The sequence below is a fragment of the Anser cygnoides genome, chromosome 2 (assembly GCF_040182565.1).
Source record: "Anser cygnoides isolate HZ-2024a breed goose chromosome 2, Taihu_goose_T2T_genome, whole genome shotgun sequence".
Lineage (NCBI taxonomy): Eukaryota > Metazoa > Chordata > Aves > Anseriformes > Anatidae > Anser > Anser cygnoides.
Genome location: NC_089874.1, coordinates 133,381,301 through 133,396,406, shown reverse-complemented (window position 1 = coordinate 133,396,406; position 15,106 = coordinate 133,381,301). Strand labels below are relative to the sequence as shown.

The following is a 15,106-nucleotide window of genomic DNA, read 5'->3' as shown; positions in this document are numbered from 1 at the left end:
TCTAGGTTTTTTTTATTTATTTTTTGCCATATTATCCTTCCGATAATATATAAACATGAAGCATTTAAAAAAACAGTGAATTACATACATGATCTTCAACACCTCAAAGTCTTCGGCTCACCAATGCTCCTGCCCCTGTATTTCAAGCCCATGTCGTCTTTGTTACAGAAAGGCTTATTTTATTACAGGTTTGTTGAAAGTTATATGAAAATCAACTTATTTCTTTTTATCCATTGTGTCAATATTTAACCTTTACTGTACTATTTAGTGCAACTCAGTAATGTGCTATTAAATTACATATAACTCAAATCTCTCAAAGAACTGGTAACAGATTACACCTATAGTGAGGAAGGATACTAGGACTAGAGTATATGGTAATTACCTCCAGAAAAACTGCTCAATGGTACTATTGCTGCAGAGCCTAAACCACAATCTGGAGAAGACAAATAAAATCAAAACTGGGTTTCTTTCTTCATCAGAAGGCTGTCACCAAATTGTGCATCTTAAATACTCCTTAAAATAACTAAATGATACTACTCAAATAACTCAAATCCAAGAGCCTTTTTCTTATCACATTGCGTTCAACATCTCTCTCCTTTTTCACTTTCTTTTGGCATGGCAAGTTTGTCAAAGGGGACGAGGAGGTAGGTGTCAACTTTCTTCTTGTCATTTCTCACATTAGTTTCCACAGCCATTTAAATATAAAAACGTAAAAAGGACCACTCAATAATGTACAGTCTTGTGAAGAGAACTCTGCATCTGCATGGACTCAGCACACTACACAAATATTATAGAATAGATGGGAAACTTGTGTTACCAAGCTGCTAAAACAGGAAAAGTGAGGGAAAAAAACTTCAACAAAGCAAACCAGAGAGATTGTCCATATTAAGGAATTAAATTAAAAGACTTATCAACTTAAAGCTAGGCAAAGAAAGCATCTTCTGCTAACCAGAATTACTGTGGTGAACCACACAACTAAAAGCCATTCAGATTCCACTGTTCTGGTCCCAAAGTTTTCTTCACCTCATAATGCTCATTCTTTCAGAAGGAATGGGGACAGACAATAAGGAACTCAAAACTGTGCATTGGCAGAAGTATATGCATCTGCAAAGTACTAACACACTTATTAGGACCAATAATTCTAACCCCTATTTCTTAGGGTGCATCATAGTACTGGCAACCAAGCATCATCTTCAGCTTTCAAAACTGTTTTCACTTCAGATTTTTTTTTTTTTTACTAGAAGATCTGCTTGTTAGTTTAAATATACAAATGTTACATGCAATTGAAAAACAAACATTTTGCCTGCAAGCTGCATCTGACATTACAACTGGAAAATGCTTGTAGTAACTAATTCCACATAGGCGTAAGGCATGTTTTTAAGTTGTCTTCCTTCAATTATACTTACTTTGACAGGGACTTCTAATCAAGGTGATTACTTAGTGATTTCATTCGGTCTTGCATCATAGCTTCCTGCCAGAAAGTGCTCTGCGCATTTCTTTCTAGAAGACAATCACCAGAACACAACCGAGAAGACCCACCTTCTCCACAGCATTTCTTTACAACAGAACAGCCACGGAAAGGGGGGAATCCTAACACCAGAATTCTGCATTTGTCTGACTTCAACATGCGGGATTCTTTCCAGAAACCTGCTCTTGTATAGCATTGCCCCAAACAAGCAACTCTCGTGTTTGGTTTGAAAAGTATTTCATCAGAAGACAAAAAGCAAAACTAGACACATTTCTAGATGGTTTAATTTGATACAGGAGGCACTATCAGGGCAGTACCCTTTTTCTTCTATTTTTAAAATTGGCATATTTACTACAGCATAGCTCCAGCATTTCTTAAGAGGAAGATGATTTCGAGTGCAAACAAATTTCTTCCTACTTTTTACACCAGTAAAGAAATTTGAGCTATCCCCTTTACAGTAATTATTAGGAAATTCATCTATTAATTTAGAGCTTCCCAATCAAAGTAATATATTTAAAACAGCATCTGAAGAAACAGATCAGAAAATAAAGACAGCAGATAGCAACCAATTTTTTTTCTCCAGCACGAGAAGAGTGGATCTCCATTAAACTATTTCACACCATTTCCTAAAGAGCTAGCATCACATTTCAGTAGTCATCCCTCTCCCTCCAACCCTACCAAGAGCAATTACATGCAGCTTCTGAAGGCAAGCAGTTAAATATTACCAAGGAAACAATGATTGTCACAATGCAACAGTATATTAAGGCCAGTGAATAAAATATTTATAAATTACACTGATTTCTAATAAATCCTGCTTTTGCAAAGGTAACCAGAATAAAAGCACAACAATTCTGTAGTGTACCAAGTGTATATTTCAATTTACTGTATGCAGTCTAACAACAAATTTGGTCATAATTTACCAGATATACATAAATGATTTAAGTAGTAAAAGAAGATTCAGTTCCAAGAGAAAAAGTTCATACCTCAAGGGAAAAAAATAAAAAAACAAATGAAAACAAACAAAATAAACAAAAACAAAAGGAAGATACATTAAGAGTGTAGAGCCAGGTCCAGTTTCTAAGCATTAAGTGAGCAGTATTCTAATAAAGCAGATTTAGGTGAATTTCATATATATATATATATTTATATATATAGACAGATCTACCAATTGTAAACTATGGTTTTAAAGGGGATAAATGGGATGGAAAAATCTTTATGCTATACTTACATATTCACAAAGCAGAACATTACTTAAACGTTTAAAATACTTTTTCATTCATATCATCTTTGCCCAACTAATTTCTACTTTGGACCCCACCAGAATTACACATTACTCATTTCAGTCTAGAACAATGAGAATAAGATGTGTTCTTCAGTGTAAAAGAAAAAAAAACACCCCACCCGCCCACCCCACCCCCAAAAACTAATCATTTGTCAGGTTTACAATAATGTGGAAACTAACAATGAAGCAAATTGATGATAAAAAAGTATTTTAATTCCCATATAACTGTAGTTCAAACTTATCTCAGCTTCAATCAGCAAAAACAATGTCTTAACATTACGTTACTGTTCTACTGATGTAAAGGACAACAGTAAAGCTTGTCTCTTTAAATACATACCAACTTTGATCAGATGGAGCACCATTAAGATTCTGTCCGTCAAAGCATAGTTCAAAGTTATCCACACAACTAGCATAATTTAGTTACCTGATATAAAATAGGAAAAAAATATACTCATTTTAAAATTAAACAAAGCTGAAGAATATGGTGACCCTCGATTGGTTTTTATACAGTACTGTCACACTGGCCTAGCTATGTGTTATGATAAATGCTCTGCATATTTACTCATTGTGACATAATAGCACATCAGATGTATTGTTCCAATGATTGCCTGAATTCATTTGCCTTACTCTAGACAACACCGAAGAGTTTAAGATAAAGATGTAATGCCCTCCCCTCCCTGTGAAAGAGGCCTGAAATCATTGGTACAATATTACAAGCTTAAGAAAAAAAAATCCACGTGGCTACAAAAATTCAAGTTTAAATGCCTCATAGAAAATTTGAAACAAAGAGTATAGGGAGCATATCATCCTGAAAAAGACAACTCAAAGAGCATTATTTTGCTTTGGACTTTGTTTTGTTTTCTTTAAAAAAAAATCCAGCAAATTAAGTCAACAAGTTAAATGTAATTGATTTATATTAAATGCTAGCAATATCCCATTAAATACAAAAGAATAAAAAATAGTTTGTGTTCATTTTAATGACAGACGATGGGCACAATAGCCTAGTGTCCAATTCATATCACATAAACTAGCCAAAAAGCGGACAAGAAATTATATACCAAAAAGTTGTTTAATATGACACTTTCTCCATTTCTTGTATTTTCATTTTGTGGGACTGAGGTATACAGCAGGGGAGTCAAAAAGTTTGGGGAGTGAGGGGAACCTTAGAGGGAAAAGGAAGCTTTATTACATCAGATACTTTTTAGCATGATTATCTCTTTTGACTAAGTGGCAGAAGAGTTACCCATTCTCTGATCAGTCTATTAAATTAATAATCGGTCATTTCTTCTGCAAGATTATTTTGGAACTGGTAAGTCAATAGCAACTTTCTCGAAAATTCAAAATTGTGAAGAAACAGACTCTAAATTAATGCCATCATTAACATCTCCAGTGCTTATCACCTGTACCACCTGCTGGCTTAGAGCCAAAAGATTTAAAACCAAATTTCAATAAGGTGTTGGCATTATCTGTGATGCATATTTAAGTAATTGGCTTTCACCTATCGGAGTACGGGAGAGGTAAGGTTTGTATGGCAAAGACATGCTTGTGGGAACAAAGCCACTATCCCAAATTAGCTTCACTGGTTCATTAATAAAGTATGAGTGGATTTGGGGAAGCTGTCTTTGTATTTCCATACCAAGTTGCAATTTTCTTCATTCATGTTAACAGATACATGAATGTGTAACGTAAGTACAGTTACTACTATGTCTGAATAGGACCCAAGTAGCTATATCCTATAAATAATAAAAAATACATTTTTCTTTTGATAACTGACTGTAGATGTGAGGACTCTGTATAATTCAACCAAATGGTTGTATGCTGTACAGTCCTGTGCAAATATCATAAAAAAATTAATAATCCTTTTTTGCTATAAGGCTTTGACCCTACATTTTTCACAGCAACATAACTACCATCCAGCCTGTACCATATTTCGCAAGCCTTCAGTCCAGAAATTCAAATAGTCAATCCGTATAGCGTCCATTTCCGGCACCCTGAAGCCATATGCTCTTGTCAGTCATCTAAAGGCATACAAACTTCCCCAGATTCATCCCATCGAGACTGGTCATTCTGTTCTTCTACATCATCACCAAGCTCCTCATCACCTTCTCCCACTTCATTTTCCTCGTATTCTTCATCCCTAGGGAAATCTGTGTCCTGCACCTGGTCTGCTCCCTCTTGCCCTCCAGGTTGAGATTTATCTGCACAGTCTACACAAACTCCATAGCGTCGAGATCCATGTCTTATTCCAACGCTGGCAGCTAGCATAAAGATCTTCTTACACACCATACATTTATACTTTTTATCCTTTTTATGCACCTAAGGAAGAGAAAGATTACAAGGTGAAAATACGTACATCAGATTGTGCTTGTACATATTAACAGTAGTATTCTAGTACTAATTATTAACAAAAAACATTTTTTTTTTTACCTCAACACTGTTCAGAGGAAGAGCAGTGCTAGAGCTCCATTCTCACTACATCAGCTATTCCCACACCTAAGCCACCTCCTCACTGTGCAGCGGGTAGCTGAATAGCTGCCTGTCCAGTAGGCAGGTGAGCATTCATTTTACAACTGCTCACGGTTCAGACCAAGACACCAAATGGCGCTACGAACAAGTACAAGCGCTTACGTTGTGCTCAGTATCATAACAGACATGCTGCTCATTTAGAAAATTGCCATTACAATTTTAAGCCCAGAAAAATTATAAACAAGCAGGAGTTTAAATTCTGTTTGAGTTGAAAGATCAAGATCCCTCTTTTACACCCCCAAGCCCCAAGCCAGCCAAGCAAAACCAAAGGCGACAACACCTTTTCACTCCCATTTGAATTTTCTGTCCTTGACATTGAGTGAGCCTGTGTGCAAAGTTAGAAGACCACTGTTGACTACCTTGACTAAACATAAATTTTAACATTTAGCCAATAATGCAATTCTAACAGGGTAGTTGCTGTTATACATTTTAAGAACAGGGAGAAATGAATTCAAGAGTACGTTACTCTTGCAAGTAATTCAACTGGGCAACAATAAACAATAGTTGTTGTCCTGGAAAAAAATGAAGTTGAAGGCTTTTTTCTTGTCTGGTGTCCACACAGCAGGTTACAATTATGTGCTTAAATACCCCATTTGAGGTCATGTTGAAAAAGTTGCTCTTTTAGATACAAGAGAAAGTACCACCCACATGTGGAAAAAAAGCAAGGTCAAGATACAAATAGTTACTTCAGTCCCTCTTAATCTGTACAATTGATACAACTTGTTTTTTTCTTTTTTTTTTCCCCTTTTCCCCAGCATCTAAGCTTGTTATGATACTGTTTCACACAAAGCAAAAAATGCCTGAGGTGTTCCTTGAATGGCAAAAAAAAAAGTTCCAAATCCATCAGCGGGGCTTAACTGAGTTCATTTTATAGTGATTTTCGTTTTGTCTGACTTCACCTCCTTTCCAGTAAAACTTCCTTTTCCAGTAAAACTTCCTTAGTTTAAAAAAACTGGTCAGATATGACAGGACAGAAACCTAAAGTCCAACTCTACTTATCCTTGTACAACAACTACAACCTACTGTTACTATCTTCTGGAGGAAGAAGCAGATTAGCTCCTGGGACACATGGTATCACCAACAATAAGGCAATAACAACCTTACTTCCTCTGCCCAGCCAAAAAAAGCCACATACCATCACCACATCCATCACTGCAGTCACCTACACATGCTACAGAACAGTGTCCTTCAGACTCAACAACATCATAGGTACTCCTGTCCCTTCAAGCATCTAAGCCTACGCCCAGTGGCCCACACCAGCAGGACGAGAGGGAGCAGATTCAGACTGGAAAGGTGTATTTAAGGTGAGAGAAGTGAAGCAGAATGTAAGAAAGATGGCAGTTCTAAAGTTTACTTGGGAACTATTAACATATGCCTTGCCTACCTGTACAACAGTTTAAGGAAAACTGAAGATTACTACAGTGGTCTTAAGCATCATCTAGAATTATATTCTTATGACTCCCATTATCACTTACTTTTGAAAATATTACTGGCTAACAGAAAGTCTATTTTATGACAGCAAGGACAGAAAGGAAAGTTAAGACAACTTGCACCAACAGCTCTTTACTGCATCCACATGAAAACCTGAAAGCTCACAACCACATTTTCTACTCATTTAGGAACCACAAGGCAAAAGCAAAGAGGCTACGCAGACTTTGTGGAAAACCTTCATAAGCTGACCCACTGATTCTCAAAGGACTGAGGAAAGACATCAAAATGGAGAAAAAGCTCAAATTACTCTATTCCACGCAGTAGCCTATTTTGAGTATGTGCAAAATGAGTTCTTTGTTGTTTTTTGTTTTATTTTTGAGATCACAGCTTGGAGAAATGCTACCACCTTCTCACTACCAATATGATCTTACTTCTGTTACTCCCCTAAAACACACCTTAGATGTTATACAGTAAATATAATAATGAAATCTCACCTGTTTCCTTACAGACTAGAAAGTACCTGCTAAAAACCCAAGACAGATAATAGGCTCTCTGAACCTTCAGATAGGTAGTACTCAAATTGATTCCCAATTATGCAACAGGTAAGCTCAACTGTTGAGTATATGGTACTTGTAAAATGTCAATTCAGAAGGGTATTTATTTACTGTCTGTATGTCACATACTTTTCATTCTAACCTAAATCTTAAAGCACATCATACACAATAGCATTGTCTAGTTGTGAAGTAAGTATTTCAGAACTACCCCAAGATGTGCAATTCTTGATTAACAGCGTGTCCTCACAGAAAACAGTGGTGCAACATCATAGAATATGCAGATGTGCTATTCCACTGCTGTAACATTACAGCAAAATTTCCTTTCATTATCTACAGGATACTTGCATATCCTGCAACCCTCACGATCCTTTCAAAGTAATCATGAAATTATCTATCAGAATTCCAGAGACTGTCTTAATTGGTACTGCATTCTACTGTATGCACTTACTGCATGGAGTAAGAATATGAGGCAGTTATGACAGAGACATTTATCTTCATTCATTTCAGATTAATATAAAACAGTTTTACATTTGTCACAATGTAATGACGACCCCGCTTGTACATGTGCATCACACACACACACACAGATGTTACCTACCAAGGAATGTCTCTTTACGTGCTCTCTCCGAGTAAACAGCTTCCCACAGATGTCACAACTGAATGATCTCACGCCTGTGTGAATGAGCAAGTGTCTCTTTAGTGTTCTTCTGTATTTGGCTACATAATTACAGTGTGGACACTTCAACTTGTTCATGATTAAAGCAGAGGAATCGCCTACAAGAAAATAAGCCATCAGGAGAAAAGATGATGAAACACAAGATTATTTCAATATGTTCTGCCTGGTGCACAAAAATAAGCAGGTGCCAAAACAATAAAGCACCCACGTGACTTTTCATCAGCCAAATCAGAACAATGCCTGCCTGCAGAAAACCACAACTACCGGTGGGTCCAGCACGTATGATCTTGCTAGAAAAATACATAATTGTAAACAAGGAATTTTAAGAACAGGAGTACAGATCAATTCTTTGAAAAAGTAGTATTATTTCATGAGTCAGAGTGAGTTAACTACAGATTAACAGTGTTACACTTCCCAGAAGTCATTTATACCAGAAAACACTTTATTCACGATTAGAAACGCTGTAACTGTGACATTTAGAAAGTTCTGATCTTCTCTCCCAATAATTTATTTAGAACCAAGTGCAAGAAGTGCCTGCCCTAAGATCTGAATCTATATCAAAGGAAAAAAAAAAAGTATAACCAAGCAAGAATGAATATTGAAAAAAAAAAAAAGAGGATAGTAAAAGGTAGCATAATTCTGGAACAGCTAAAAGGGTATAAGATATTGGTTTAGATTACTCTGTTAGAACTTACTTAGCCTCTCCCTAAAATCTAACTTGGTCTAACGGCAGAAGAAATAGTGAGAGCATAAAAAACTTCTGGAATTAGCAATATCCCAGTTCTTTCTTCTGAAAAAGAGAGCTATTAACATTGCTTGGACCAGGGACAACACAGCTTGCCCAAAAGTTATCTGCAAAACCAAGGTTTACTACAGCTGCCTCTTGCTATATGAAATAGAAAGGCACAGGATGCTGTGACAGTTATGAAGATGGCCACACAGGAATACAAAGGTTTTGAGAAAGGTGAGATAAGAATTTATGAACGTGATTGTAACCATCTACAAAGGAAGCATCCAAAAAGGTCTATTGCCACGTGACTATGTACAAGAGTTTCTAACTTGCAAGCTGGCAGGAAGAAAGCAAAACCAGTCTGTTACGTGCACACCTCTATCTAAGATAATGCCTCCCACTTAAAAAGCTTCAAAAATTAATTTCCATCATAATGTGGAAGTTACATTTTGCTAGCATTCAAAAATTTGTCTTGGTGTATCTGAGCACCCATGCAAGCTGCATGTCACCATGATGTCATGTAAGGGGTTACACGGAAAAAAAAGAAGTTCAAAAAGGGGTTTGAATTGTAGTTTTATATACTTCTGTTGAAGTATGACAGACAGACACACAGACATCAGGGCTGTAAGATGTATGGGAACTTAACAGCCTAATAACAGGCAGACCTCAAAAGACCTCAAAGTTTGAATCCCTTACCCACTAGTGAGTTTCACCTTCTGATGACCCAATTTCTTCCATTGTAAAACCAAAAATATCTGAAGTAAACCATAAACCACATACCAGTAATATCTCAAAGTCGTACAGAGGCAGGAATTACTGTTACCCAGTCTTATGCATCCTCAAGGTCCTCTTTTTTTTTTTTTTTAAGAAAGACTGCGTATTTTGATGATCTAACAATAACAGTTTAAGATGTGGTGTTTTTTTGGTACATTCCAAACGTTTTCAGACAGAAAATAATTACAGGTAATCGCTCACTTGAATAAATAAGACACGCAAGCTGCAAAAGGGTAGGCTACATACCACAAAGTTGACTGATGAGGGCTTTAGTTATGTCTGTATTGTATTCAAAGCCAATACTGTAAGTTTTTTTATAATATTAGGAAGTATGCTGAGATCTGCTTTTAAAATTATATACAAAGATACAAAGTTAAATAAGCGTTCAATTTTAAAGCCTATTTAATCTGTAGCTAGCTTACAAAAAAGCTATCAGACAACTAAAGACTTCAGGTACCTTCATATTCAGGCACAATACAAGAGTCAATATAGGTCATGTTCTGTTTTAACTTTCCCGTATGTTTGAATTCCTCTCTCTCTCTCACTCCAAAGAAGTAGTCTTATTTACATTATGCAAAAGGGCAAATGAAGTGGGAGAAGATTATGTAAACACACAATCTAATAAATCTCTGTGGAAGTTAATCAAGTATTACCTGCAGCGACACACAAGAACTCCTATCAGCGACAAAAAACAACCTGCTCTGTATCAGATATACTTGCCATTTTCCCAAGCTTCTTTTGGCCAAGATTCTGGCAGCAGTCCATACTTGAAGTCACTTGAAGTACCCGGCAGCAATCCGTACTTGAAGTCACTTGAAGTACCCGGCAGCAATCCGTACTTGAAGTCACTTGAAGTACCCGGCAGCAGTCCATACTTGAAGTCACTTGAAGTACCTATTACAGACACAGTATTACTTCAGCTTCCCTCCTTCTAATCAGTCAGTTTGTATCTTAAAATATGCATCTTTCTTCAACTGCGACAAAAAAGTTTAAAACCTTAAAATCGTAATGGTTATAATCCTCTTTCACATAATCTTCAGCACTGAAATGAAGGAAGCTGTGTTCCTGTTTTAAATGAAATTAGATCTCTGCCTTGCTCTCCATGGCATCATTTTTTCAACCCCAACCTGAAAAAAATTCAAAGCCTTTTTCAGACCACAGGAACTTTTATGGTAAGGATACTTATTCCCTTGCTATCATCACGCCAGTGCTAAAAAGTTTTCCAGTGGTTTCTCTTTAGAACTACTAAGTGCAGTGACTCCATCTGGCCCACCACAGGCAGTCTACTAGTTGGTACAAATGTACTTGTTTTCTACCACAGGTGTGATTTGCTTTATTGCTTTAAACTATCTCAGTGGTATACAAAGTGTTTTACATACCTTTAGTTATACAAAGTATCCTACAGCTATGTCTAAATCCTTTTTTGAATAATCACCCCCATTGCTCTATAACCACATCAATTCAAGAGACCATAATTACTAGAAATATACCAGCTTGAAACACCAGTTTGTGTGTTTACATTTGGTCTTTAGACGAGCTCTTCCTGCAGGTTGTATGGCCTTTGTAGTTTTTTTACCCCCTTTAAAAGAACAAAATTAGTCAGAAGCAAACAATGCCTTGAAAAGAAGAAGATATTTCCTTGTTTTAATTCCACACTTTTGTAACAAGTAATATTTGCATGCGTGAATACAGAATCACTATTATATATCACACAGAAAAGGACTATAAATAGTACACCAAAAACTGCACTAGGCATTTGACAGAATTGTATTTGTAGGTCAGAGACTCCCCTGGCAAGAGAGCAAATCAATCTTCCCCCCCAATCCCCAAGACAGGAGTTTGCTGGAAAACATGAACTCATAAATCCATTACTTTCCTCACAGGCACATAATTGTTAAATAAACAAACTGCAATGGAAACTGGCAGATTTCCTTTTATTTGTCTGGATGGTGCTGAGATCCTCACCACGCTGGATTCCCAACATCACTCCTGTCAGAAACCACGAGAAGGACTTCACAGCAAATGTATCTATTTTTACTTTCCACCCTGAGACTCTAGGTTTTCGTGGTCCAAAGACTTTTTCACTTGTCCCCATACTGCTCATTCCAAGGATTTTTCTAGGAAGGGAACTTCTCTCAGTGTAAACTACAGTTTCATACAGCCAGTAGTATAAGCAGCACACTGAAACACTCATAACTTACCGTTTTATTGGAGAAAAGTACAAATTATCTATCCTTACAGCATTAGGCGTAGATATTAGCTTTATTTAACACTCAAGCAGTATTACAGTTGGCAGCAGCAGTTGCAGCTGCAACATGAGAAGATGACAGTTCAAAAGGACATAAATTAACAAATAGGAAACCTAGAATTCTGCCATGTCCTTTACACAACGGCAAATGATAAGCAAAGCTGTACTGTGACTGCCAAACCACAGAGTGAGCAAAAAGCTATTCCACCTATCTGAGCTTTTAAAAATCACAGCTTGAATGGACGAGGTAAGAGAAATGTCAGTATTTTAACTTACCCACCTAGCTATTTTGGCATGGAGAGAGAAGGGGAGTGGGGGGGAGAAAGGGCCAGGGAAGACTAAGCTTCCCTCCCCCTTAGAAAAAAACAAAGTAATGAGGACAACATTTTAACAAAAACCTTTTAAACTACAAACTCCAATAGCCGTCATTACGTCCAAAAGAGGCAAGAAGTCCTTACACTAACTTGAAGCTATATACTCCCGCAACGCCACCTCAACAGCTCAAGCAATAGAACAGATACCCTATAGGCATGCCAACTCCACATTCCTTTGAGGTGAGCACTAAACCTTCCTTCTGTAATATGCGAGAAAGGATTAGTGAGGAAGCAGCGCTGTACAGCTCCGGGCAAAAGCAAAGATGATGACTTCAAGGCTAAAAGCCTCCAAACTAAAGCAGACTTCAGGAGCTAATAGAAAAGCAAAACGCTTTTTATAATTTGTTTAAAACGTTAGACCTTTTCTTCATGGTTTTATCCCTCCCTCCCCCAGACTGTCCTGTCTCTAGCTGTACAGTGGAAGAGCAACAATTAAAGTATTTTAATCAGTCCTCGTCCCCTCCCTTTTTAGGAGGACCTACAAGATCAGCAGACCAAGGCCTTGACTGCTCGCAGGTGTAACACATATGCTGTGTACAGGCAATATAACACAGCCTCCTTCAAAATAAACATACAAAGACTGGCCATAAGTAAAAGGTCTACCAAGCCAAGCACATGTATAACACTGCCACTTTGATGGCTCTTATGGATCTAGGAGAACACACGGGGAATTTCACAAGGAACATCTACACTCGCAGCTGGTATCGGACTTTGAGGGAAGTTAGGAGCTCAAATCCCTCGGGAGACCTAGATCTTAGCATGAGGCCCGGCACAGAGCCAGAGACTTCAGAGCTGTAGTCTAGCACAGATAAAAAGCTACTAAGTCTGTCTGTCTACGACAATTTGAAGAGAAGACCTGCTATAACATGAAAGAACACTGGTATAGATACCACAAGAGATAAGAGGTTGCTACAGACATCTCAGTCTCTGCAGAACACAGGATTAAGCAGATCATAATTAAACCTAATGCTTATTCCTTCTCAAAATAATTTGTTGACCCAGAAAACCTACTTTCTAGATTGAGCACACGTCTAACAGGCCTAAAACACTAAAAAGGCATTTTTAGCATCTCATGGCTCGTCCACGCAGGGAAGACATGAATTACACGTAACGAAGTGCAGCGCCTAGGCTCCAGTAGCTGCCCCAAGGCGGACGCGCAGCCGACAGCCCCACCAGCTCCCGACTGCTGCTGAGCCACGTGCGGGATGCCACAAACCCCAGGGGCTCGCAGCGCCCGCTCCCAGTCCTCCCACCCAGGCTGCGGCTCCTCTCAAACCTGCAGCTCTAGTCACCACCCAAGCTGTTCCTGTCAAGTTAACACAACCCCAGATGATTTTGACAGGAGGCCGAAAGCAACTCCATGCCCAGCTGTGGGGGCAGACCAGGTGGGAGGGGTGGGAGGCACAGCAGAATGCACACAGTAGTGAGAAAGGCCAAAAAACAGGGTAATTAGGAGCAATAATCTGTATCTTCAGACCAGTTCATCTGACCACAGCTTTCCCCTAATCTAAGGATAGTTTTTTACAGCTTTGTTCGTTCCTAAAATAAGCGTAGGTTAATCATTCAAATGTCAGCTAGCCTCCAACATCCACCCATGCTTCCACCCTGCGTGGAGAAGAGGCTTCTATTAGCAACCTGACCTTAAAAAAAAAAAAAAAAACAACAAAAAAAACAAACCACAAACCAAAATAATACCAATAATAAAACAGAACACAAACTGATTAACTATCAGCATTAAAACTCTCATCATGTCAGTCTGAGAAGAGATTAAGGCTGTTCCAAATACCATGAAGTGGTCGTGTGGGCTTTTACACAGCAGAACTTCATGGAAGGCTTTTACATTTTAACTTCTCAGGCAAAAGGATAACTGCAAGTCAGACGCTGAATTTCAGTTTTCAGGGCAACAGGTAGGGGAATATCACCATGAAGAACATGTGAGCAGGAACATCCTTAGTTGGACATAGTTTTGTTTTTTCCGAAACGAGAAATAAGCTGAACTTCTGGGAAGGAAAGGAGTCTCCTCAAGAAAGGAGTGGGAAAAGATTGAGAAGCTCAACGATTTGAGCTGTTGAACAGGTCGCTATAGAAAGGGGTATGGCGGCAGGGTGCATGAGAGGAAAGGATACAAAACTGCACAGCAGACAGTTACCTGTCATGAATTCAGCTTCTGTTTTCTTCATACATATTACCACCAAAAACAGTGCCAAAGGAAGAAGAAAAGGAATAGGACTGCTTTTTCCCCCAACTTTTCTGACACTGACTGCTTATTCAGATCAATTCAAAAAAAAAAAGCCAGAAAGTAGATCAGATAAGCGATTAGGCCAGAGCTTTCAAGGATCGTAAAGAGAGCACTGGTAATCTACTGATACAATCTGGTTTGCTCTCAGAGAGCTGGATTTGTTGCTTATGTTAAGTAATGTGACAGGAAAAAAAAAACAGTGCTGCCAAGAGTTACATACTGGCAAGGTAGAGGAAAGAAAATATATTGTACTGCTTGTTCCCAGAGCATTACTCACATCTTTAACCTTGCTTCTGAAAAGGGGTCAAGGCAGATTACTTCTCAGCTGCCTCTTGCAACACACGTCTCAGACAAACTTAAGATATTTTGCCAGTGCAATCTTACAAATACTCCATGTACCACTCCCAATTGCTCTTAATTTTTGCTAGCTCCCATTCATGAAAACTGGTTTACTGCCTTGACTATGGAGGCAGAACTGTCATCAGCTAACCCTGCCAGATAACCAGCAATCGTTGCCAAATAAATAACCCGCTTTTACAGCTTGCTTATCATTATTCCCTCCAAATATTCCCCCCCCACACACACACAAGAAAGGGGTGCCATTCAGTCTGTCACTGCTTACAAAGCCAGTTTGCTGGTATCCCCATAAAGGCAACAACAGCGAAACATGAGAGGGTGAGAACTATCCTCATCCACATCATTTATGGGGGGGGAGCTACTGGTCTCAGGGAACAGACTCAAGGAAGAGCTGAGATCAGAAGGAACCTCTGAAGGTCACCTAGTTCAACCTAGCTCACAGCAGGG

The 15,106-nt window shown here is 38.3% G+C and overlaps 1 protein-coding gene across 2 annotated transcripts in view; it reads right to left on the bottom strand.

Moving 5' to 3' along the window:
- Window positions 1–1,734: 1,734 nt before the first annotated feature.
- The window catches only part of ZBTB10 (zinc finger and BTB domain containing 10), a 29,591-nt gene continuing 16,219 nt past the window's right edge, over window positions 1,735–15,106 (bottom strand). For both annotated transcript variants that reach the window (XM_048068346.2, XM_048068347.2), the window contains exons 3-5: window positions 10,162–10,335; window positions 7,860–8,035; window positions 1,735–5,066 (exon numbers count right to left, since the gene is read on the bottom strand). In XM_048068346.2, coding sequence (XP_047924303.2) covers window positions 4,761–5,066; window positions 7,860–8,035; window positions 10,162–10,335 — 656 coding nt within the window. In that variant the 3' untranslated portion in view covers window positions 1,735–4,760. The remainder of the gene's footprint in view (window positions 5,067–7,859; window positions 8,036–10,161; window positions 10,336–15,106) is intronic.